Here is a 24,263-nt window from a genome sequence, read left to right as displayed (position 1 = left end):
AGACTGGCTTCCCCTCCCCCCCCCCCCCGGCTCTCCACTCCCCACCAGGAGCACAGCAACCGACCAGACTCTGAGCACATAGCTCCCAGCTGAGGGCAGCCAGGGTTCCAGCAGGGAGATTCATGTCTGGTGTCTGTCAGCTGTGCCATTCCTGGCAGGGAGCTGAGAAGCCTGGTTCAGTTGCCCCATTCTCAGTGGGGAGCTGAGAAGCTCAGTGCAGTTGCCCCATTCTCAGCAGGGAGTGGAGAGCTCTGCAGGGGCAAGCTGGGGTCCCAGCAGGGAGATCTGTGCCCGGAATCTGGTCGGCTACCGTGCTCCTGGTGGGGAGTTGAGAGCCCAGGTGGCAACCCGGATTGGAGTGGGGAGCCAAAGTGGCAGCCTGGTTGCAGGGACCCTGGGGGGAGAGCAGGGCTCCCCAGGGGGAACCCTGGAGGCAGCCTGAGTCGGGAACGCAGGTGGCAGCCCAGCTTGGAGCAGAGGACAGGCAGCAGTCTGGTTGGGGAGCCCAAAACTGGCTTTCTTGTCACTTTTATGGCTCCAGTGGAGCCATGAAATTGACAAGAATGAGAGCCAATAGCTGCAAGTATCAGAGGGCTAGCCGTGTTAGTCTGGATCTGTAAAAGCAACAAAGAGTCCTGTGGCACCTTATAGACTAACAGACGTATTGGAGCATGAGCTTTTGTGGGTGAATATCCACTTCGTCGGATGCATGTAATGCAGTGTCTACAGGGACACTGTCACCCTAACTACACTGACATAAGCTCTGCACCTCTCATGGATGTGGAGTTATTATGCTAATATAGTAGGGCACTTACACCAACAGGAGCAAGGCTGTAATGTATACACTGACTTAATAGACATAAGGTCTATGTAAGCTGCCTTATATCAACCTAATGCTCCTATGTGCAAAATGTGTATTTTTGGACACATTACAATGAAAGGGAACACTGCACAGTTTACAGCTTTGAGAAATGTAATTGCAAAGGTTAACAATTCTTTTGGCCCATGTAATTTCTAAAAGTGCTTTTATGTTATTTAATCTATGCAACTTCAGAGAGACTTTTTCACTTCATTCAGGAGAGGAGGACTTGGCCCTTAACTAGCAACTGGAGGCAACACTTTCCAATTTTTTTTCTTTAATTTAAAATTAGCAGCCATGGTGATATCAAACTTCACTATTAGCTGTATCTGTACAGTACACCTAAAAGAGACTGAGGGACACTACATAGTTTTCATAAATTAAATTTATCAGCCCTGATCCTCCATTCTGTTCAGTGGAGTTACAATGGCATAGAACTAATGTCAAATGGGGAGATTGAGACCGAAAAGTCACTTCAGTGAGTCAGTGACTCCCAACTTTGTGCTCATTCTTCCAGACCACATTGCCCAATACATTTTTGGGAAGATGTAGTGGTTATAGAGGTGTCTTCAGTTTTGGTCCTAAATTCTGCTCTAGTTCAATCAAATGACAAAACCCCCAATTACTCAAGTGGGATGAGGATCAAGTCCTTTGCTACCTTATTCAGTTATATCTCCTCATTTGACAAGCATGGGGAGTACATGTCAGAGTGAAAAGTCCTGCCCTGAAACCATTCTGGCAGCAGCACCAGACAAAAAACTAGGGACAATCAGCTTGGACACACCAGCTGACCTCATCTATTATGGTGAGACAAGGGTGGAAAGATGATTTCTCAGATAGCCAGGACAACAGCCACACAGGACTTAGCAAATCCAAGTCAACTCCTTGAGCAAAGCCTATGTACTTCTTGGATAAGGTAACACATACTGTTTGGCTGCACCACTTAACAGGTAGGTAGCTGCAATCTGCACCAAATGAGTTCCTCAGTAGTCTTTCAGTGTAACACCAAACAAAGCACATTGCACTAATCAAATCTTTGCATCTAGCAAAATGCATATATAAAATGTTTTCTCCTTCATAGACCTTTATAGTGTCTGTTCCCTAATATGTTAAAAAGCTAAAAAAAAGAATCCTCAGACACATAATTACAATTAGTTTTCTATACACCTTTGGTCAAATATTGACCAGAAGATTTTGCATGGATTGTATTACGCACACTTCCATGGACAATATGTTTCAATCAAATAATCATCCTGCTAAGCAGAAGATCTGTAGGAGGAAAAATGTGTGCACTTAGCTGATGCACTCATCTAAAAAAAAGGTGATAAGTTTTAAATACCACTAAGTACATTTATGGGCTGTAAAAGTTTCAAATTAATAAACTTAGAAAGGAGATACTGAATTCAATCTTTTTCTTTATTAATAGCTTTTTGTGTACAATTTAGAAACAGTGATTTCCTTCAATAATTAAATCAGTTCAATTCCCTAGTTTCTTCTATACACTGACCTCAAAGTTAACAAGAAGCAAAAATCTATTGATCTTTGGTGACCTATGTCATGATCTTTGATCTTATATGCTTTGGTTTAATACTGCATAACTACACTTTCCAAGCTCTGTTTCTGTTATGAAGAGCCTAATTGTCACAATGAGTAGCAAATTACTTCACAAACACTCCCTTCAATGTAATGAGACTACTCAATGTGGCGGAAACAAATCTCAAGTCATTTGTCTTCAGAGAGATATCATATAGCTCCACTGCATACTCTCGAGTATAGTACTTCACATGTCTGTTTATTAAATTATCTATTACGTGAGTATCTGTTACGAGCAGAAGGAAAGATACCTGAGGTATTCCACATGTGAAAAACATAATTCAGTCAGAAAGTCTCACATTAAGTTCACCTTGAAGAATTAGCTGTGGACAATGATCTGAGATGAAGTTATCAATCATCTGACAAATGCTGAAACAGCAATCCATTACAAAGATTCTGAGAAAACTGAGTGTGAGGGTACAAAACACCTTCCCTTGCAACAATTAAGTGGTCAAGCAGTTAAACCACTGAAGTGAGAAAAGTTAGGACAAACAGAAAACAGCATCATGAAGAACAACGGCTCAGACTACTAAAGAGATAGGTAACTACTGGCGTGTAACCCTGAAATGCACAGAGCCAAACTGAACAGCTGACTTGCTACTATATGTCTGCAGCAAAAAAGTAATAATAATTCTGAGAGGTACGTTTTCATCACAGCCTGGAGAATTAGCAGTGAAAAAGACCTTAAATAGAATGGGAATGGTGCTAACTATCAATATGCCTCTCTGAAAATGTAACCGTGCATCTAAGATTGAAAACATGCATACAAACATACTCTTTAGACATATTCATTGCTTCTTTTCAAAAGCACCACTAAGTCTTGTATTTGTTAAAATCTTTGGAACAATGTCATGACTTCATTTTAACACAGAATTTTATTAAAGTTAAAATTTACGATTGTGTATGATTTAGTTGTATTTGCTCTTGAGACACCAAAATGGCTTTGATGAATGGTTGCCATAAAAATAGAAATGATTTATTCATGTTATTTCTCAGATAATTGATGCATTAGTTCCTTATCAACCAGATAATAATGACTAAGGCTACATTTTAGTCACAGGTATTTTTAGTAAAAATTACAGACAGGTCATGGGCAGTAAACAAAAATTCACTGTCTGTGACCTGCCCATGATTTTTACTAAAAATACTCTTGACTAAAACATGGTGGGGGCGCACTGCCCATGGGCCCCACAGGTACTAGGGGAGGGCGGCCCTGGTGCTGGGAGGAAGGGGCACTTGGCCCAGGACCCCTGCTGGTGCTGGAGGAGGAGTGGGCAGCAGTTCCCGGCCAATGGGAGCTGTGAAGCCAGCACACTGGGTGCAGGCAGTGCACAGAGCTGCCTGGCCACACCTCTGCCTAGCACCTGAGCGAGGGGGATGTTGCCACTTCCAGGCAGCCCCCCAAGTAAGCGCCACCCAGAGCCCGCCTCACCTCATCCTGTGCCCCAACCCCCTGCCCCCTCCCGCACCCAAACTCTGCTGCCCAAGACTGCCCCAGCAGCGGCCAGTGCAAATGGCGCAGGTGCTGCCTGAGCTGCCCTTGAGCCAGGCGCACCAACCGCTGCAAAAGTCACGGAAAGTCACAGAATCAGTGACTTCCGTTCCAAACGCATAACCTTAATAATGACATAAAGTAACTAACTTATTACACATTACCAGCAATAAAGCTGTAATTGCTTTATTTTGGCTGGATAACTAGATAGTTAAATAGGCACATTCTATATGAAAGATATTCTAAATAAACCATTTAATAACGTTTCACTGAGCTGATTCATTAATAAATCAGGATTTACACTTTGGTACTTTTTCACAATTATTTAAATTTAGTTTTCTGCCAATCATGGCATATAATTTACATATGAATATTTGTTTTATTTCAAATAATTGTTTCGTTTTCTGCTTGAATTAAATTTGTTTTGTGTAGTCAATGTTTTATAAGAAGCACGCTGGCTGCCATGAAATGCTCCATATTCCTAACTGCAAATGTTGCAAGCAAAATCAGCATGGCAGCCAAGTGCTGTTTAAAAAAAAAAAAAAAAAAAAAAAAAAGGAGGGGTGGGAGAAAAAACACAACAAACATCAAAGAAAACTACCCACCCAGGCTAGGTTAGAGAGCTAGGTATCTCAGCAACAACGTTGTCAAGTAAAATAAAATGAACCAAATGCAAAACTAAGCAAATGCATCTGGCATGTTGTTCTGAATGAATATGAAAAGCAGTCAGTTCCAGGTGTGAGGGATCTGCTTGGAGAATACGCTCCTTGTGGTCTTGAAAAGATTAATACTAGGAACTTATGGCAGGAGTATCCCTGAATATATGGCATAAGGTATTCAGTGGCAAATGCACTGTTGCCATATAAGGTCAGAGTCCAGCAAGGTTGAAGAGTTCCCAAGACCATTCAAGGATTTCTAGGCTATCAGCCACACCCTTGGAATTTTACAGGGAGCCAAAGCAGCTCCCTGTAAAAGGTTAATAAGCAAGATTTATTTAAGGTTATAAAGCAACTCAGAACCATATATAATCACTGTGTGCAACTGGTCCTTCAGCAGAAGAGACTATATAAATCACAAGAAGAAAATGAAAGAAAAAAGCTCTTTTTAGAGTTCACCCTAAATCCCACCCTAACATTCTGTCAATGGAAGCAAAAGTCTCAAATCCTCATACCTCAGAGTTTAAATGAACAAAAATCTGTTTCTTTCCTTTCTTCAGGTCAGAGAAACAGAAGCCACAAATTCCCTTTCCTCAGCATTTAAACAAGACAGACTAACAAATCCCATGCAGGCAGTCTACTTCCCTCAACATAGTTTGGCTTCCCAGGTATACCCAGCCGAGAACATCCTCTTTCTACTCTTTTTATAAGTTCTAGCTGGTTTCCTGCAAAGTTAAGGAAGTTCAATTATTCCTAGCCCCTGCCTATTTCTCCTAGTCTCCCAGAAGAGTCCTGCACCAGAACCATGGGTCTTCCTGACAATCCTGGGACCCAGGTGAGTGGTAAGCCCAGTCATGATGTCTTCCATATAGTTGAAAAACAACTTTGCAAACATCTTGTTGATCAAGCCTCCCTTAACAGAAAAGGTTGCATTACCTTTTCAATCATCAATATTCCCCAGCTCTGGGATTCATTTGTTTTTGGTTGAATGGCATGCTGCTTGTTTCCCATTTGTTACATTTGTATATATGTAGACAACATACCTTTTACAGTGCTCTTACTGAAAAAGATGAAAGATTAAAATAACTCAGAAATGGACTAATCAATGACAGGTTATTTAATGTAATTTGTCACCACATAGGAAAAATCAATTGGTGTTTGTGTACAGTACCATCTGAGCTGCCACTCAGCATGTTGTATAGAAACGTTACCTGAGTTAAAGGAATCTAAATAATAAAATCCATTCCTAGTTTTCAATTAGGGTTCTGGCTAGCTTATACTTAGAGCTTCATCATTAGTCTAACATCTCTTGAATAGGGATGATGAGATGAAACAAATTGGTGTAATATTTGGCACATCACTTACGGCTCTTGGGGATGTCAAAATGAATTATATCCTGGTCACATGAATAAAGTATTTGAACAGGATGTACATTTGCTTAGTCTAATTAACTAAAACTCTAAAGCTGCTGCTCAGTGTTAAATTTGGTCATTATTCTTTTGATAAATTTTGCATAGATACTATATGCTAACCATGCGTACATTTGACCACTTTTTAAAATATAGATATTTTAAGCATTTACTTGTTCTCGTAAGACTTAAGTTAACTCTTATCCAGGAACTAATTATGCCAATATACTTATTAAATATGGCAGTTAAAATGTTAGCATAAAGTTTTCTTTTTTGTGATCTGACGTTTTTAAGATAGTTATTTATAATTCCTAGTGATTGTACATTAATTTGTATTTATTTCAAATAATTATCTAAACAAGTGTACAATAGACTAGAATCAACCTAAAATGAGACCATTATTAATTAGGGGTATTAAAATAGAGTATTGACACTCCTGCCTGTGGTTCTTGCTCCACTGTTATATGAAGACATTGCCAGACCTTTTGTTAGTTTCTAAGTCACACCCTGAAGGGAATGGTCCATGAGAACCTAGAGCCTAGATATATTTAAATACATTATTCAGGATGATGTAAGCATACGTAAGCATCACAATTTTTAGTTTATGTATAAGAAAATTTAAATATGCTGGCTGCAAACATGGTTTTAAAAAAACGCCTTTCATCTCATTTGCTCATGTGCTGAAACTTTACTGAGAATGATTTTTTTTTCTTTCGAGGAGAGGATTGGACCAGTGGTTAGTACAGTTATTAAAAATGAAATACGCAGGTAAGATACTAAACCAACCCTCCATTAACAAAAGAAAAAAAATGTAGTTACATGAAATATGGGGGAAAAAAAGTTGGCCATTCTGTTTGACACTAGTAGTACGAAAAATTGAGTCGTTATTTTAAAGGAACACTATGAAGAGGTTTTTGAAGAATGTGTTATTTTACCCTCCCATTGTGTCTGGTGAGAATATAGCTGTAGCAGGAAAAAGGGGGTAGAAAGCAATGGACATGCTTTGGTTTTAAGAAAATTTCATTAAAATTCCAAAGCAGAAGATAACCTCTAAAAAGAGTTAAAATATTATAATTGGCCTAGTGGAGAATTCTGAGACTCATGTTTGGGCCTTTATGGACTTTGTGGTTAAGTTCAGTTGCCTGAAGTGTTATTATTGTCTTGTAAGCAGAGTCAGGTGCTGAACCATTCATGTTTAGTGCAATGTCAGTATTAACTTTTTCAAGATATGTCCAATAATCTTGGTGTCTGAACGTCTCTAATTTAATTATGAAAATACAGTAGCTATCAATGCTTCTTTCTGGAAGCTATTGTGTTTGTTGGTAATGCTACTGCATCATGGAATAATCAAAATCTGCCTTGCCAGGTATTTTCAAACTTCAGCTACCAGCTGAGTTCTTGCTTGCTGAAACAAGAGACAGTACATTTATAGACAGGAGACCAATCCTGGAGGATGTGTTTTGTAACCCAAACTACTACTTCCACTCAGGAAGGCCTCAAACCTGATGCCTTTTGTTTTTTTTACTAGTATATGTTGTTTTTCTTTAAACTGTTTCTTGGAAGGTGGGAGACTGGCTTCATCTTTCAAGAGAACAACTGCTAATTAGACTAGTCTCTGGCAGGTAAGACGACTCCATTTCTGAAATAGATGAGAAACACATGATCCCAAAGAAGATTTCTTACAGAGGAACAAGTTATTTGCTCATAAGAAATGGTCATTATGAGCATTTCATCTAAGAAAGGAAACTCATTTCTTTCTAAAGCATGAAACTGTTATCACCATGAACTTGATAAATAGCCTTGGAGCAAACAAAATGCAGAAGGGAAGGCCCTTGAGTTAAGTTTCAATTGAGGACTGCAAACCAGAGACACATTTCATGACAGAGTTGAATAGGTGTGTATATATAGTCATATTTCAGATCTACATTGGAAAAAACGTCCTGATTTGTAGCCTTTAAGGTTTCTACCTTGGGACTTCAGTCCTGCATGTGTACATTTGTCCAGGTTTTTAGTACAAACTTCTTTGGAGTTTGCTAGCTCCTGAAACAATGAACTGAGCCTCCAGGGGTCCAACCCTCTGGACTACAGCAATGGCTCCAGAGTCCCTGGACACCATTTCCCAGCCTGCTTATGGTCCAGAGCAGGGATAGAATAGTCAGGAAACTTCTACAAAAGCCAGTAGGGAGTTTCTGATGGAGTGATTTATATAGACAATGTGCTGGGCCAACAAGGAGCCAGGGCTGGTCAGTCTCTCAGTTGGAGGGGAAAAACAGCCTTGGAGACAGACAAAGGGATTCATTTTAGTTTAGCTTTTGGATTGTCTGAGTTTGGAGCTGAGATAGGGGCAGCACAGCTTGGGGTCAGAGAGTCTCTAATCAACTCCTATTCCTGCACAACGGGAGACTTTGAGCTATTGTGAGAGTTAGAACATGATCATGAAGTGCCAGTCCTGTGGAGACCAGCAATCAGGAGGACAGAGAAGCAGTCTGGTGCCAGCCACCTACAGCCATCCAAGACCTCCACAGGGCTCCAGACCAGGGAGTCATGAGAGCACTCTGCCTCACTCAGGGCTGAAGAGACTGTAAGGGAACTCCTTTCTTTTCGTTTAAGCTGGCCAATATTCACAGCGCTCCAGCATTCATTGCAGGACTTCTCTTCAGCCTCTTATCTGCCTGGAATGGTGCTAGAGAGGAAGCTGAAGGTCTGTGTACAGTGGTGAATACAGGGAGGTGGAGGATTTATTATATTATTGATATCATGGTGTTTTAGTTAATCTTAATCCTTTTCTTCCTTACAGAATTTGTTTCCTGTCCCTAGTAAAGCCTCCTGTGTTATATTGTTCTTTTGAGCGTGTCATTTCATTGATTGGAGCTTGTAGTAATGTATTGTGTTGTTTGTGTATTGGGTTATATTCTTGTGAATTTCCCAAGGGACAGCACCTTTGTTTCCCAGGCACAGACTGGAGTCACTTTGGGTGAAGGCACCAGGCACTGAAATAAAAAACCCAGGACTCAACCCATGCCAGGGGCAGAGACAAGCCACTCCAATTAGCAAGCACCAGGGAGGTTTGAGCCAAGCCTTGGGGAAGGGGTAACATTAAATTCAAAATTAGCCTATTTTTTGTGAGCAATGAAACCTGTTGAAGATAATATTGCCCTTTTCTCTAATTTTTAACAGGAACGAGTGCATCCCTCCATACCAGAGATGCTATTTCCAGAAATAAAATTTGTGAACATCCCTCTCTGTTGGAAAAGGGGAATGAAAATAAATTCAACTGAAAAACCAGAATGGGGGTCTAGGACTCACTCATCTGTCAACTTTTGCCTTTTTTCAAAGACTATACAAATGCTTTTAGGAGCATCATAGATACCCTATAATTCTACCTCAAATTTAATGCTATTATGTTATTGGTTGGAAATTTTGCAGGTAGGCATTAACTACAGAAGACCTCACCTTGAATACTGTTTGTATGCCAAGAAGTTGGACTTGTCAGGAAACAAAGAATAGAATTTTTAAAGGTTTGAATTGTCCTGTGCTTCTTGTCTGCTCAAGCTTAATAATAGTGTCAAGATAGTTCAAGGACAAACTTGACCACCATATACATTAGTCTGAACAGCATCTTCTTCAAATGAGTAGGAAAGGGTTTCATTTTTAAGTCCTTGGCAGATCAAATCAAGCTGTTATCCATTGGGAAACTGCAATCTAATTTATTTCATGTGGTAGAAGAATTCAGATCATTCAATTTAATTTTTTTTTCATCTCAAAATCAAAAGAACTTTTACACAAGTTGATCCTAGACAGTTTGAAGGGGTCTATTGGATTTTTTTATACTGGTGTTTTCTGTAAGAAAGATTCAGATTCCTCCAAAGCCCTGAGTACTGGAGAAGAAATACTGTAGGAAACATGAGAGTTTGGTTCTGCAGGTTGAAGTGAGGGAGCTATATATCAACCCAGGCAGTTAAACATCTACATAGTGCATAAAGGTGAAGGGAGCGAAGGGGAAGACACTGCACTGGAGTCCTGTTTGGAACCATCCCACTCAGTCTGTTTTCATGCATTTCTCTGCACTTTTTAAATTATGTGCTAAGCAGAATGATGTTTCAACAGATGAAACATGAAAGAGAACTGCATATGACTAACATCACTCCTAATATGCATGTTAAAAGCGAACAAAGCAAAAATGTGTGGAGTATAGAAAGGGAATATAAATAATAATAAATAAAAATAAATATAGAAAGGGAACATAAATTAGAATTGTTACGGATTACTTCCTGTTTTTCAATGTGTTGTTTGTGCCCCACATCTCTATCTGCCTTTGAACTGTAACAAGCACAGTATTAAACATTCTATTATCCTAAATATTTATATTATGAAGAAAAAAAAAGTTTATTTCTGTCTCAGTGGATAATGGATCATAAAAATAGATTAAAAATAAATGGAGATAGGGATAGTAAAATTGAAGGAGAAAACAGTGAATATTTAATAAAGAGAGAGCAGAAGTGAAATCAAAGTTTAGCTGACTACTCTTTGTAAAGACTGAGACACACAGGGGCTAATTCTACAAGGTATGCTCATGCTGGCATGTGCTTATTCATGTAAGTAGTCCTGTTGAAGCCAACAGGCTTACTTACAAGATCAAGTAGTTCAGCGAGAGTAAGAGTTTCAGAACTGGGCCCCAAGAAAAGATCTTTGCAGCAGAGTTTCATTGATTTCAGAAGTAAATTTCTCTAGTCAAACTTCTAAAAGAAAATTAATGTATAAAGGAGAACTGAGATGAGAACAACAAAAATATAGTTACAGTGGAGCTCTGTGCTGCTGTTTGGGAGATCTGGGTTTGTTACCCATGAAAGGTGTGTTGCTCCCTGGACCTTCATGAGCTGGGCAGGCTTCAGGAGCACAATTAGCCTTTGGCAGAACCTGTCTCATCACTCAGCAGAACATCTGCTAGCCTAAACCCCGTGGCTTAAAGGAGCAGCAATTAGATGCTTTAAAGAAGGAAATCAAATACAGAAAAAATAATAAAGAACAGAAGTATCTCCAGAAGATTCATAATGGTTGTAAAGGGCACACTCTCCTTTCTATCTACCTGGAAGTAGAAACTTATAAATAAACCCCAAAACTGCATTATTTGAATATTTTAAATAATTCATTTTAGTTTGCATTCCTACTAGTCTCCAAATTGAGTTCTGCAGCTGCTGCACCTAATTTTATTTTGGCATAGAAAGATCTAGGGTATGTGAAGCACAGTCTGTCTCTTCCCTCTGGAGCAGGAACTGGCATAATGATTCAATATTTAAAAGTGCTTTTGATCATCTACATTTGTACAGACTGATTACAAGTTCAAATAAAATGAATACAGGCAAAGAAACCCTAGTATCATTTACTGGAGGATAGTTAATTGGCAGGTAGAATTGCAATGTTTTAACTAAATGAAGTAAAATTTATTAGCCCATAACTAGTTATGATGAAAAAAGACAAAATAAATCATAAAAACCTGATTCCTTAGAATTACATTAATTGTAATTCCTGATGTTGAATCTGCACAACAGATTCTTTTGATGATAATTTATGGGGAGGTTGTAGACATATATGACACAGGTCAGTTAAGGTTAAAGGTACTTATTGCTCCCTGGTTCTTGTTCAGCTGATTGAAATATACTTGAAAAAGATTTCTGTCTGGAATAGATACTGTATTTCTAGCTCTAATGTCAATTGACAAACATAAAAATCAAAGCAAAGTAATCACCAGCAATTCAAAATCCCCAATATTATCTTGGATACTGGAATGAAAATGTGAGCTCATTCAGGCTGTTTTAACCTAGTACAATGTAAAAAGCAATTTAACTTGGAACACAGAGAAATTAGAAACCAAAACATTGCTGAGACTGAGGAGGTTATAAGTGACAGTGACAGTATAGCCAAAGTCTGTAGTCCACTGGTTTTCAAACTCTTCCATAGTGGGATGCCTTTTTCCATATTGAGATCTTGTCCCAGAACTTCCCTCGGATCTGGCTGGTACTCTCTCCCACCTTCCACTGAAAAGGAAGGGAAGGACAGTGTGGCCCATCACCTCTGACATCAGTTCAGGACCTCTATGTTAAGAATGTATGCTCTAGTCTAGTAGTCAGTCAACAAAGTTTAACTAGGGAAAATTGGGAAAGCCAGATTTTTATTCTACCAAATATAGCCTGAGACACTTAATTCTGGCAGAGATGGGAATAATCGTTTCCTCTGCTCCCATTTCCCAAGAGTAGAAAAAAGGAGTGATCAGCACAGCATCCTGAACTCTGATTCAGACTCCTAGGCCTGGTCTACACTACGCGTTTAAACCGATTTTAGCAGCGTTAAACCGATTTAACGCTGCACCCGTCCACACTACAAGGCCCTTTATATCGATATAAAGGGCTCTTTATATCGGTTTCTGTACTCCTCCCCAACGAGAGGAGTAGCGCTAAAATTGGTATTACCATATCGGATTAGGGTTAGTGTGGCCGCAAATCGACGGTATTGGCCTCCGGGTGGTATCCCACAGTGCAGCACTGTGAACACTCTGGACAGAAATCTCAGCTCAGATGCAGTGGCCAGGTAAACAGGAAAAGCCCCGTGAAATTTTGATTTTCGTTTCCTGTTTGCCCAGCGTAGAGCTCTGATCAGCACGGGTGGCAATGCAGTCCCAAATCCAAAAAGAGCTCCAGCATGGTCTGTACAGGAGATACTGAATCTGATCGCTGTATGGGGAAACAAATCTGTTCTATCAGAGCTCCATTATAGAAGACGAAATGCCAAAGCGTTTGAAAAAAAAAAATCTACAGGCTACACAGTGCTGCGTGACAAGCGTAACGGGAAGCCAGAGACTCAAACGGATGCTCATGGAAGGAGGGAGGGGGTTCTGAGGACTCCAGCTATCCCACAGTCCCCAGCAGACTCCGAAAAGTATTTGCATTCTTGTCTGAGCTCCCAATGCCTGTAGGGTCAAACACATTGTCCAGCGTGGTTCAGGGTATAGCTCGTCAATTTACTCCCTCCCCCCCACATGAAAGAAAAGGGAAAGAAATCGTTTCTTGACTTTTTTCAATGTCACCCTATGTCTACTGAATGCTGCTGGTAGACGCGATGCTGCAGCAGTGAAGAGCAGTATCCGCTCCTCTCCCCTCCCTGGTGGCAGACGGTACATGCTTGATAACTGCTGAATACCCCTGGCTGGCCTCAGGGGCGCCTGGGTAAAAATAGGAATGATTCCTGGTCATTCCCAGTAGATGGGACAGAACGGCTGGTAACCGTCTTCATCATAGCCACGGGGGGCTGAGCTCCATCAGCCCCCTCCCTTTCTGGTGTAAAGAAAAGATTCTGTACTGCCTGGACTATCATAACAGTGGGATGCTGGGCTCCTCTCCCCTGCACCGCTTAATGTCCTGCCTGGACTGTCATAGCACGGGGAGGCTGCCTCCCCCTCATTTTATCTCACTAACAAGTCACTGTTTCTTATTCCTGCATTCTTTATAATGTCATGACACAAAGGGGGGGGACACTGCCACAGTAGCCCAGGAAGGTTGGGGGAGGAGGAAAGCAACGGGTGGGGTTGTTGCAGGGGCACCTCCCGTGAATGGCATGTAGCTCATCATTTCTGCGGGATCTGACACGGAGCAGCTGTGCTCTCTGATACACTGCTTCTCTAGTACACTTGCCCCAAATTCTAGGCAGGACTGACTCTATTTTTAGAAACCATAAAGGAGGAATTGACTCAGGGAGTCATTCCCAGTTTTGCTTTTGCGCCCCCGGCCGACCTCAGCCAGGGGCACCCATGATAGCAGCAGACAGCACAGAAGGAAAGATAACCGTCATCTCATTGCCAAATTACCCTGGCAGCAGACGGTACAGAACGACTGGTAACCATCTCTGCTATCATGCAAAAGCAAATGAATGCTGCTGTGTAGTGCTGGAGTATCGCCTCTGTCCGCGGCATCCAGTACACATATGATGACTAAAAAAAAAAGCTGAATGGGCTCCATGGTTGCTGTGCTATGGCGTCTGCCAGGGCAATCCAGGGAAAAAAGGCGTGAAATGATTGTCTGCTGTTGCTTTCACGGAGGAAGGAATGACTGACGACATTTACCCAGAACCACCCGCGACAATGATTTTTGCCCCATCAGCCACTGGGCTCTCAACCCAGAATTCTAAGGGGCGGGGGAGACTGCGGGAACTATGGGATAGCTATGGAATAGCTACCCGCAGTGCAACGCTCTGGAAATCGGCGCTAGCCTTGGACCATGGACGCACACCGAATTAATGTGCTTAGTGTGGCCGCATGCACTCGACTTTATACAATCTGTTTTATAAAACCAGTTTATGTAAAATCAGAATTATCCCGTAGTGTAGACGTACCTCTAGACTGAGTCTCAGGTCAGGCTCCATTAAGGATCTAACTTTGGAAACCTGGTGAAAATAAGTTCCACGGGCCAAAATCTGGGGTTTGCATATTTAATGCAGACATGTGGAAACAAGAACTAGAGTCTGTTACTGTCATATTGTTCACCTTTAAACTGGTAAGAGGACCAATCCATTGAAGAAGGTTTCTCTCAAAGGGTAGCCTACCCACAGGGCTAACATACAATATTTTATTAGAAATGAGAATTCAGAACTCTATGTGTCTAAACAATCAGGTTTAGAAATAGAGGTCTCCTCTACAATTGCTTGCAAAGATTAAATCTTATTCTACCAGAACAGGGGCTAAAAATTTATCACTACTTTTTAGGCCACTATACTTCATGAGATATTTTATAATTTATGCATATGAATGGGCACTACTGCTGAGTGAATAATTCAAAGTGTACTATTTTTTCAGACAATTGTCTTTCTGTTCAAGGATGTTAAGTTTATGATTTTATCAAACACATTCCCATAATTTAAAGTATATTCCCAATAATTCATGATCTGTAAAATGTGCACTAGCTGTTCATTCTGCATATTTGATATTCATGCTGCTTTGATTGGATATGTGGATCACATGGTATGTTTCTGCCCTCTGATTGAGCATAACTCAAAAAAACCTAACACAACAAACAGATTTTTGACAAAATATTCACTTTTTCTAATTCAAATTTCATTTTCTGTGAGTATGCTACAATAGCCATTTAAAATTCACCATTTTTCAAATATTTCTGTTAGTAAACACTTAGTGTAGAATATTCTCAGGAAACTCACAAACTGAGTTAAAGTGAATTAATTAACCATTCAAATAAATATTCATGGTAATATGCCCATCTCTAATAAGCACCAGAAAGAGAATTATGCCCAAATAGAACCCTTTCTTTCTTCCACCTATGAAAGTCTTTGGATGTTTGGTATAAAGATAAAGCATATGCACACAAACCCATAATTCTCAGAGAAACAAGTATCTAATATTCCTGTCAATAGGCCAGCCTGAATAATTCATGACCTTTCAATTCTTGGGGTCGATCCATTTTTAAGTACCGCTGTTCTTACATAATATGTGCTGGACAAGGCTGAACTGTTTAAATCCCTGTTCATTCTAGAGATGACAGTCTCTTTCACGGTAACATTTTAAAGAAAAAATCAATAAAAAAGGCACATGGGAGACAGAAGATGCTGCTTCTCATCGGAGCCATGGAGGGAAAAGAAGGACAGAAATTCTGCCCATATTTCCATTGGTTGACTAAAATATTTAGCTGGAGTTATAACTTGGAAAACGGGATTCTCTAAATCATCAAAAACATCTTACTTGTAAAAATGATAAATCTGGATAAATAGCCAGAGTAAAACATAAGGGCTTTAGGGCCTTCTAAAAATGTAATGCTGATCCAGCTTATATAGTGTTCCCACATGCTAAAGGAAGGATAAACACAACCATCCTGCTCTGGTACAGTGGATGGTATTAAAAAATATCATTATCTCATATAACTGCCTAAAACAAGTGGATGAGGTAAACCTGCAGAAGGACCTGAAGAAGACTTCTGTGTGGCTTGAAAGCTTGTCTCTTTCACCAACAGAAGTTGGCCCAATAAAAGATATTACCTCACTCACCTTGTCTCTCTAAAACAGAGGACAGTATACATCATGCCACATATACTTGTCTGCCAATAATGCAGTGTCATACAAATGCGCCGTCAGATCTGAGCTGATAAAGACGACAAGTCTGTTTCATAACATGCATTTATTGATTGTTTCTCTGATACCTTGCTGACCTTTTCCAGCTTGTCATGCCTGATATTCTGCATTGGACTGGCACTATACTGTTTTTCCAAAGTTCTTTTTAGAAAGATGGACATTACATAAAATTGAAAATAAAGTTATTTTTGTTATAACCCAACAAATTTGTAACTGATGCTGCTCAAATGAAAATCTACTAAGGATCAGAAATTAATAGTGTAAGGAGTTTGAAACAGTGAATCATGAGAATGAACACATTTTTAAACTGACTGATAACTGGAATCTATAGTTTGTATCTTTATGTAAAAAAGGATCATGTTAGCATCAGCTTCTGGGTTGTATAAAGAACCATTACAGAATAGGTACCTAATGATTATTTTCCTCAGCTGTTATTCTTTCATGTTCGCTGTAATATACACAAAGTTCTAACCCTACCCTACTTACACATACTGTTTTCTTCGATTAATTTCACTAACATCATGGTGACCTTTGTAAAAATTGGTTATTTAGAAGTATGTTAAGGTCACTCAGAGTTTAGTACAGTGCAGTATATAGCAAATCAATTGAAAATTTAAAATGTCAAGTGTCTGAGTTCATTTTCTGTAATCAAATTGGTCATGCCAAGTATTACCCCAGGATATAGTGCTTCTGGTTATTCTGGACCAGACCTGCAGTATTTGAGTTTTTGAGATCCACTGCTACTAAGATTCCCTCCAGTGCATAAAATGAATACTAACTGTTAAAATGTCTTGCCTAGACTGGAGTTCAGTATCAAATACACAATATATTATGCAAATAGGAAACCTTCCTTGTCATGCTTTAGGAATGTTAATATTTCTGTCTTGTACTAATTTGTATGACGAATAATCTATTGCAGCTATACAGGCTAAAATTATATTGCTTATTTTGTCAATCACTGCAACTACTTTTATCTTCCAGAATCTCACCATGAATAATCTTTTAAGAGTCCATTAGATACATACTAGTACACTGCAAAAACATGGAATAAAAATTATTCTCCAAACTGGATTGCAATGACTGACTAAAGCAAAGACAGGTGGATAAATTGCCATACCGATGAACTCCACTATTGCACATTAGGATGTGACAAGCTCCAAGTCTGCTACAGAGTTCTGAAGAAACTGATAGCAATCCAACTCCAGAGGCACTGCAAGCAGTGTAAGCACAGGCCGCTGTGCGCTTGGATCGGATAAAAGACACTACCAGTCGGTAAAGTTCATCCAAAGAATTGAGGGGCCGCATCAGCTGCAAGCAAAGGAGAACAGAGAGATTTAGACAACATTTGCCATCAAGATGTATGTGAAGTTCTCTTCTGGAAGGGTGACAACTAAATTGTTTCTGAGTTTAATGACTTCAGACCAGAACACATGAGCACTGTGGGCCAAACCCTGAGTCCAGCTGCTTTCAAAGCACAGATTTGGAAGGGCACCTACAAGGCACACAAAGTATTGTGGCAATATTTAAGACAGTTTTTTTTAAATCGGTATCTGGATATTTTCATTGAATGTATAATCCCCAGGCCCATCTCTACTGTGTTAGCCCTCTCCACCTGACTACACATGGGCAGGCCATCTTCTTCCAGAAGTATTTCCAAAGAAGGAATAATGCAGTGAAAGACAAATGCAAAGACAGGCGCAAGGGAGGAGTGCTGGTGACTGATGCATGACCACCATGAGAAAAATCAGCATACAGGTAAGAAAAAACTGTCCTATGTTTATGCAAACAGCCATTCACTAATCCTGACTAACTACTGAAAGAATATTAGAGCAACTAGGTGGGTAAGACAAGGTACGTGAGGTAATATCTTTTATCGGACCAACTTCTGTTGATGAGAGAAACAAGCTTTCAAGCTTACACAGAGCTGTTCTTCAGTTCTGTAAGCTCAAAAGCTTTTCTCTTTCACCAACAGAAGATGGTCCGATAAAAGATATTACCTCACGTACCTTGTCTTTCTCATATCCTGGGACTAACACTGCTACAACAACACTGCATACCAAAAGAATACCAGTAAGCAGTAGAACAGGAGTGAAGAAACCACAAGCAAGAACAATTAACTTTGCAACAAAACTAAAAAGAAAGTACAAGGGTTGGCAACCTTTCAAAGAAGAGTCATTTTTTTGTTTTTGTCTTTGACCAAAATATTTCGAGAGCTGCATCATACGCAAAGCTACTTGTAGAGTTAGAATGTATCAGCTATTAATAATTGAACATATTAAAGTTATTACTACTCACCAATGCTTTTAATGTGACTTCTGCCATTTGAATTTGAATATAAACAGGAGGGGACTCCGGGATGGGGCAGGGGATTGGGGTGCAGGAGAAGGTGTATGGTCTGGGAGGGAGTTTGGGTGCAGGAGGGGGTTCTGACATGGGGTAGGTGGTGTGAGGTGCAGGCTCTTGCCGGGAGATGCTTACCATAGGTGGCTCCTGGCCGGTGGCGTAGCAGGGCTCAGGCAGGCTGCCTACCTGCTCTGGCCCCAAGCTGTTCCTGGGAGTGGCTGGCTGCTGGCACATCTCTGCACGCCCCTGGTGGTGATGGGGAGGTGAGCTCCATGTGATGTCCTCGCCCCCAGCAACATCATCACAGGTCCCGTTGGCCAGTGGGAGCTGCAGGGGCGGTGCTTGTAGGCGCGGGCAGTGCATGGAGACCCGCAACTGCCCTCCCCACAAGGGGCACACAAAGACGTGGCAGCAGGCAGATGCTTCTGAGAGTGGCACGGGGCCAGAGCCCTGCTGCACTGCCTGCCGGGAGCTGCCTGTGGTAAGCGCTTCCCAGCCAGAGCCTGACCTTGCACCCCCTCAAAAAATGGCTGCCCGTAAGGGGGCAGCCAAAGAGCCACAAGGGGACAGCCAAAGAGCCCCATGCAGCTCCAGAGCCACAGGTTGCCGACCCCAATGGTATCCAGATTGAAATGACACATATATAGAGAAAGAGTTTAACTGCATAATATTGAATTTATATTCATATACATACATACACATACACACACACACACACAAAGATATGAAATACTGTCTTCATGAACCGGTAACAAAAGGCAGCGTCTCTCCCATGGTGTTTGGTAAAAATGTGAAATGAGGCTCAAGTCACATTGCAGCTCTTGTCATACAAAGCCTTGATTTTCTCTGCTCATGAGATACCTAGGGATTCCCATAGAGAGAAACCTGCTAACCAAAGAAGGAATATTTTAAAATCTAGGAAAGCACTCCCAAATGGCAATTTTAATTCACCAGGGAAATGGTAGCCTTACTTATATTTACCTATATTTGAAAAGTACACTAATTTAACTAAAGTGATTTAAAAATAAATCTAGCTAAACCAATGCAAATTGCTTACATAGACTCACTTAGCATGTTAATGTTTAGTTATATCAATTTAGCTTGCATTGGTTTCAGCTGGTACTAGTTTCTAGTTTAGACAAAGCTTTATGAAATATAAAACTGTAGGCTGTAAAATAGATGTCAGATCAAAAGCAGATGCCATGCTAGGTAGTGCTTTAGGCATAAAAGGAGGATTTTTTTTTTAAATTAAAAATAGGAATCCATTTTAGGGGAGCCATCATGGGAAAGTTGTAAGGGCAACCTTGTGAGGAAAATACTGAAGGGACTGTTCTTTATGGGACAGTGCACCAAGTTCATTCTCCTGGGCACAGGGACTGTTGCCTGCAAGCACCCCTGACAGGACTCAAAAGGATAAGGCGGAGACCAGGCCATGGTTCTGCCCCTATACTCTTTGCTAAAGTCAGAGGAAACAGATCGGCTTCACACATGAACATATGCTGCATCTCCTGAAGCACAATATCTCCTAGGAGGGCAATGCTATGTCAGACCATCTGTAATGCAGAGCTGGGACAAAAGCCATAACAGAGCCCTGAGAAAATACCTCAGAATAATTCAACTCAAGCCAAAAGAAAGGGATTAGGATAATGTGTAACATACAGAGTTTAATTAAACACTTAATATTATTGTTTACCTTATCTATATAAGCAGCTTTTGATGTTGAATTTGGAGGGAGGTTCGACTTGTCCAGGTAGAATGCCCTAAGATAACGAACAAACAAAACTGTTAATTGTTTAAAAGCCTCTATAACATATACTTTAAATATAACTGAAATGTCCTTTGATTTATGAAGGGTTTTTTAGACTTAAGGACATGAGACAAGTAAGGGCTAGAACAAAATGAAGGTTCAGGGTGCACTAATGTTCTTCTTTTTAAAGAAATTATGAACATGTTTTTTTTTGGCAAGCTGCAGTATAATGGGGTCACTGAATAATGTGCATCTGCATTACACTGTGCATCAGAACTTCTGCAGCGCGTTTTACTGCAAAGTTGCTAGAAAAACTGGATCTGGAATTGTTATGGAGGTTAATAATATTAGAGGAGCACCCCAAATATACTAGGCATGGTGCAGACGTATATAAAGACATTGTCATTGCCCTGAAAGGCTACAATATAAAAAGAAACTACAAAAATTAAGAGTGAGGGAAAGATACACCATATAGGCAAAGTGAACAGGGTGATGACCAGAACTAACAATGCGTGAATTTTTATATATGCAACAAACTATCCTCAACTGCTCCTCTACATAATTTCCACCCACCTATATGAAAATGATTTAGTGTATAAAGATGCAATTGAATGCAAATATTGTTCATCAACATAAAAATAAAATGCAATGTGAAAGAGAAAGACCAACAGACCCAGAGCCAACTGTTTAATAAAAATTTATATTGCATAGGAAATGTCTGTAGAACATAAAAGTGCAGCATGTGTTCTGTTAAGGGACAGAGGCTGATGTTCCATATAGTACACAGTATGCTCAATACATGTTCACAGGCCTTCTATATTATCCTTTTCCTCCTCTGTCCTAAAACTGAATAACCCCACTCCTTTAGTACATAAGAACATAAGAACAGCCATACAGGGTCAGACAAAAGGTCCATCTAGCCCAGTATCCTGTCTTCCGAAAGTGGCCAATGCCAAGTGCCCCAGAGGGAATGAATAGAACAGGTAATCATCAAGTGATCCATTCCCTGGGCCCATCCTGGCTAATAGCCATTGATGGACCTATCCTCCATGAATTTATCTAGTTCTTTTTTTAACCCTGTTATAGTCTTGGCATTCACAGCACCCTCTGGCAAGAAGGTCCACAGGTTGACTGTGCGTTGTGTGAAAAAAATACTTCCTTATGTTTGTCTTAAACCTGCAGCCTATTAATTTCATGTGGTGGCCCCTAGTTCTTGTGTTATAAGAAGGAGTAACTAACACTTCCTTATTTACTTTCTCCACACCACTCATGGATTTTATAGATCTTTATCATATCCCCCCTTAGTTGTCTCTTTTCCAATCTGAAAAGTCCTAGTCTTATTAAACTCTCCTCATACGGAAGCCGTTCCATACGCCTGATCATTTTTGTTGTCCTTTTCTGAACCTTTTCCAATTCCAACATTTCTTTTTTGAGATGGGGTGACCATATCTGCATGCAATATTCAAGATGTGGGCATACCATGGATTTATATAGAGGCAATATGATATTTTATGTCTTATTTTCTATACCTTGCTTAATGATTCCCAGAATTCTGTTCGCTTTTCTGACTGCCACTTCAAACTGAGTGGATGTTTTCAGAGAACTATCCACAATGACTCCGAGATCTCTTTCTTGAGTGGTAACAGCTAATTTAGACCTCATCATTTTATATATATAGTTGGCATTGTGTTTTCCAATGTGCATTACTTTGCATTTATCATCACTGACTTTCATCTGCCATTTTGTTGCCCAGTCACCCAGTTTTGAGAGATCCTTCTGCAGCTCTTCGCAGTCTGCCTGGGACTTAACTATCTTGAGTAGTTTGTTATCATCTGTAAATTTTGCCGCTTCACTTTTTACCCGTTTTTCCAGATCATTTATGAATATGTTAAATAGGACTAGACCCAGTACAGACCTCTGGGGGGCAACACTATTTACCTCTTTCCAGTCTGAATACTGACAATTTATTCCTACCATTTGTTTCCTATCTTTTAAGTTATCAATCCCTCTTATCCCATAACTGCTTACTTTGCTTAAGAGTACTGGAGAAAGGGAAGCCTCCCCTCACAGCACCTGCTGCAGAACCCTAATACTGTACAAATGGTTCAAAGAAGACTAACTTGTTATTAAGCACTGACTCATTATTCCCCAAGACCTTTTCCTTACTCCCCAGTGACAGCTCACCATGTCACAAACATCCAGTACATGCTACCTACTAGTGGCAGCACAACTTCATCTTCCTTCTCATATTCATAGACCATAGAGAATTTTTATTTTTCCAACAGATGTATGAGTAGCATCACTTATCAGACACTATCACCAGCTTACCATCTATGTGGCATTATCAAATGTCAGTAAACTAATATTAAAGACTTCCTATCAGGAGCTATTGCTGGTTTCCTTTAAAGTCTGGCTGGAGCAATTTCATAGTGTTCTATTACTCTATGATGCTCATATAGCTGTTCCTGAATGTGCTGCATAGAAATCCATGGTGACAGCATATCTGACTTCACTTGGTGGCAATGAAGGCCAGTCTTGAACTTGGACTGAACATATTCTGAACAAGATGTTATGCAGAGCAGAGCAGGAGAACAAGAATGCATATCTGTTGTAAGAGCTTTACTTTTGAGTCACAGAAAAAAGTTTATTATTACAAACAAAAAAATAATCTATTAAATTAATAACTGCACCTTGTCAAGAATGGGAACATTTTTGCAAACATTTTCAAGAAAAAAAAATGTGGGGAGTAAAAAAATCCAAATTTTGAAAATTTCAGTCAGTTCTATAGATTGTAAAATAATTGTAAGCAACTTAAAGTGAATAAAATAGTTTATAGTTGTTTTAATAGGAGATCAGTAGGTAGTAAGGATGGACCATAGTGAGATAGAAAAAGTATGAATATGAAAATAGGAAGGAGATGTGCACTTACAGCATCATTCACAAATGACAAGATCATGCTGGGTCCCGATCCTGCAAATACATACCCGCATGCATAACCTTACTCAGATGAGTGGTCCTATTAATTTCAATGGCACTGTTCACAAAAGTAAAGCTATTCACATGCATGTGTTTGCAGGGTCAGAGCTACAGAGTGCAAATTTTAATAATTTTAAATATTTGAGTTACCAGTAATAACTGCCCTATTAAAATCTGACACTAATACTACTACTAGATTCTGCTGCATTTAGTTTTATGGTTTTGAGAGGAATATTTTTTCCAGACAGAAGATGTAGATTCACCCCCAGAAAACATAATGATACTGATCTAGTTCTATTATTTACAATTAAAGTGAGTCTGTAATGCCACTTTGAATAAACTCAGCATCCAAAGGAAGTTGGAGAATAGAGGACAAGAGATTTGCAGGAAAAAATTGCTATTAATGCTACATGACTAGCCACAGTGCATAACAGTTACCTCAGCAGTAACAGACCAGGCTTTTCTGTGTTACTGTATAGCAGAGCTAAAAACAAATTTAAGTGTCATTATGCCATTCGTGTATTGAACATTATCAGAATAAAAGCGTACATTACTTGCTGCTGCTATGCCACAGGGAAATTTACTCATTCAGAATCTGTTCAGTATTCCCATCCTCTTTATACCATTTTTTCAGCAAATTCAGCTGCATTAAAAAACTAGTAACTAAATATAGAACAGTATACCCACTAATGGACTATACAAAAAATAACCAGCTCTATTCTGAAAATGAAGCAACATGGGCATTGTAAAGGGATACAGCATTAAATTAATTGCTACATTAATAAAGTCAATTATTCATTAACCTAAAGTACTAAAATTGAAAAAATCAATTGAACAATATTAATTTTACAAATCTAAGATATCCTATTCAAAATGAAACCATAGCCAGAATCAGCTAGTGGTCCCAGATATTTCTCAAGTGCTTTATTTTTATTGTTTTTCATCAAAATTGTCTTCAGTTTTTCTCAGAACATGACAAATTGTGGACAGCATATAAATTTCCTAAGCACTTCACTTAATTACTGAATGCCTGTTAAGGTCCCTAATCAAATTTCAGGGGAAA

General features: G+C 39.7%; 1 protein-coding gene across 1 annotated transcript in view; it reads right to left on the bottom strand.

Annotated features, from left to right (window-relative positions):
• The window catches only part of PREX2 (phosphatidylinositol-3,4,5-trisphosphate dependent Rac exchange factor 2), a 307,653-nt gene that overhangs the window by 34,845 nt on the left and 248,545 nt on the right, over window positions 1-24,263 (bottom strand). Inside the window, 2 exon segments of the mRNA XM_030553242.1 lie at window positions 17,252-17,442; window positions 20,171-20,237. Coding sequence (XP_030409102.1) covers window positions 17,252-17,442; window positions 20,171-20,237 — 258 coding nt within the window.

Source organism: Gopherus evgoodei, chromosome 2 (genome assembly GCF_007399415.2).
Source record: "Gopherus evgoodei ecotype Sinaloan lineage chromosome 2, rGopEvg1_v1.p, whole genome shotgun sequence".
Classification (NCBI taxonomy): Eukaryota; Metazoa; Chordata; order Testudines; family Testudinidae; genus Gopherus; species Gopherus evgoodei.
The sequence above is the reverse complement of the archived record's forward strand: the minus strand, read 5'-3'. Positions and strand labels throughout refer to the sequence as shown.